At 33.1% G+C, this 2,124-nt stretch overlaps 1 protein-coding gene across 1 annotated transcript; it reads left to right on the top strand.

Annotated features, from left to right (window-relative positions):
- Window positions 1–1,496: 1,496 nt before the first annotated feature.
- Window positions 1,497–1,914, top strand: Tsp_14242 (conserved hypothetical protein; the record flags this gene model as incomplete). The annotated part of the gene is made up of 2 exons (XM_003367426.1): window positions 1,497–1,749; window positions 1,814–1,914. Coding segments are annotated over exons 1-2 (354 nt in total), but the record flags the coding sequence as incomplete, so codon positions are not given.
- Between the last annotated feature and the right edge of the window lie 210 nt (window positions 1,915–2,124).

Below are 2,124 nucleotides of genomic sequence, written 5' to 3'. Positions count from 1 at the left end.
CCCGCTGAATAAGAAACTGCTCTCTTTGTAATTGTAACTCGCTTCTTTGCTCATGTTTTTATAACAAATAAATAATTAGAGTGAATTATTCTTTTTCTTAATCTAATTGAAAAATACATCTGAAACAAAGATTCATCATTCAAATGACCAAAAATACCTGCAATAAAATACGGTAGAATTGAATGATAATTAAGTAAAGTTCAAGTTTTTTACTCGGTTGTTTTCTTCGTTGTTGGTCAGTCATTTGCATTCGAATAAATATTAATCAATTAATAGATAATCGAAGAAATAAGAATCAATTAATAAACACAATAAAGTCATATAAATTAGACAATATTTGCAACTGAGAAGTTTTTTATTGTTCTTTTTATTTTTTACATAAAAACGACAATAAATAATAAGATTATTTAAAGTTTGTAAAATCAAAAAAATAATGTTGTAATACTTCGCCTGAAAAAAATTTGGAATAAAATAGATAGAAAATATGTAATACTTTACTTTTATTATTCCTTTTTTAATAGAAAATGTGACATTCTACTGTAGCGAGGTTGATGATGAAATATTTCGATTAAATTGTTTCTTTTTTGAATTTTTATTTTAAGAAAAATCTTTTCTAAGTGTTCAAAAATGGCGAGACAATAGCTTGTATTGTTGTTTGAAAAAAGGCGACCGAAAAACCTACACGCGCAAAGGTGGAGGTAATTTTCGCCAAAGGGTACGTATGTATATATGTATACGTAGTGATGTTTTCTTCTTTTTTTTGTAATAACCTAATATGGATGCCTTGTATTTGAGAATCGTAAGAAATATGTAGATTTATTGATGGAATAATATTTATTAATTATGTTTTGAATAAAAATAAGATTGACTAAATGACAGAGAGCACGATTTGGACAACGATCTGCACTCGATTGACCCGTTTTCAAATAGCTGCCAACGTTGACATGAGCTCTTTGAAAAGCCTTATGCGACCCTTCAACGTATAACCCAGTTTAATAGAGGAACGATTGAAAAGTGCCTCCGCATGTTGAATGCGACCACTGCGAGCTGGCGAGTTCCACTGTTCTGTTGTTCAATGGCCGGATGTTACTGTTTCTAGTTAACGTCACTGAACTTGATCAACCAAAAATACTGTCTCGTACTTTGCATCCTTTGTAAAAATTTCCCCATACCAAGCGGTCTACTTTTATGCATACAATGCGGATAACATCATGCGCAGGCTGATAAAAAAAATCTCCATCTTCTTCCTCACTGGCAAGAAGTTTTCAGCAATATTCCATATTATTTTTCATCTCTTTTTTTCACATCGGTATTTATTTATTCATTTCATTTGTATTTCAAATTATACTTTTATTTCACTATTTTCAGTCCAACCATGCGCTAGGCATGCTAGAGAGGGAGGCAGATCCAAATATCGTAAGTTTTATTGTTTGGTTTTTAAATTTTAAAATTACAATGAAAAAACCCTCATGCATGTAGTAGTAGTAGTAGTAGTCATGAATGAAATCATTTTTGTAGCTATTGATAAATATGTAACACAACTTGGAGATATACCAATGGTGAGTGGTCAGGCAGCGCAACGATTCGAACCACACATGGCCGCTTTGACGTGTAATTTTGAACCAAACGAACCGTGCGCATGGGGTAATTTACCCGGCGGTGCTCTGCTGTGGAAACGTGTACGTTTCAAAGAACCGAAACCGAGCAAAAATCAAATGAAATCGATCACGAGCAAATCTGAAACTCCCGGTTATTGATTTTCTGATTTATTATGCATATATATATATATATCTTGATTAATACATTTTTCTAGAAGGTGCATTTGCGGTGATTGGATCCGAATCAGGAAGAGGCGAAGGGGAGAATTATGTCGGTTCATTTAGTGGCAACCATTTCCGTGCCAAAAAGGACCCGGTAAATTGTCCTTTTGAGTATGTTGTGTTGTTTTTTCATTTCATTTTTCAAAAATTTCCAAATTACAAAAGTAGTTTTCATTTTTAAAATGCTCAAGGCTTCATAGTCACTGGGACAAATTTCGCAATCGAAACGATTTTGACCGTCTGTGTGGTTCCGATGCAAATCATCAGAAAGAGAAGCGATGCCTTCGGCCTCATTAAAAACGTA

The sequence above is a fragment of the Trichinella spiralis genome (genome assembly GCF_000181795.1).
Source record: "Trichinella spiralis strain ISS 195 chromosome Unknown Scfld4299, whole genome shotgun sequence".
Classification (NCBI taxonomy): Eukaryota; Metazoa; Nematoda; class Enoplea; order Trichinellida; family Trichinellidae; genus Trichinella; species Trichinella spiralis.
Note: the sequence above shows the minus strand (reverse complement) of the source record. Positions and strands in the feature narration are given on the sequence as shown.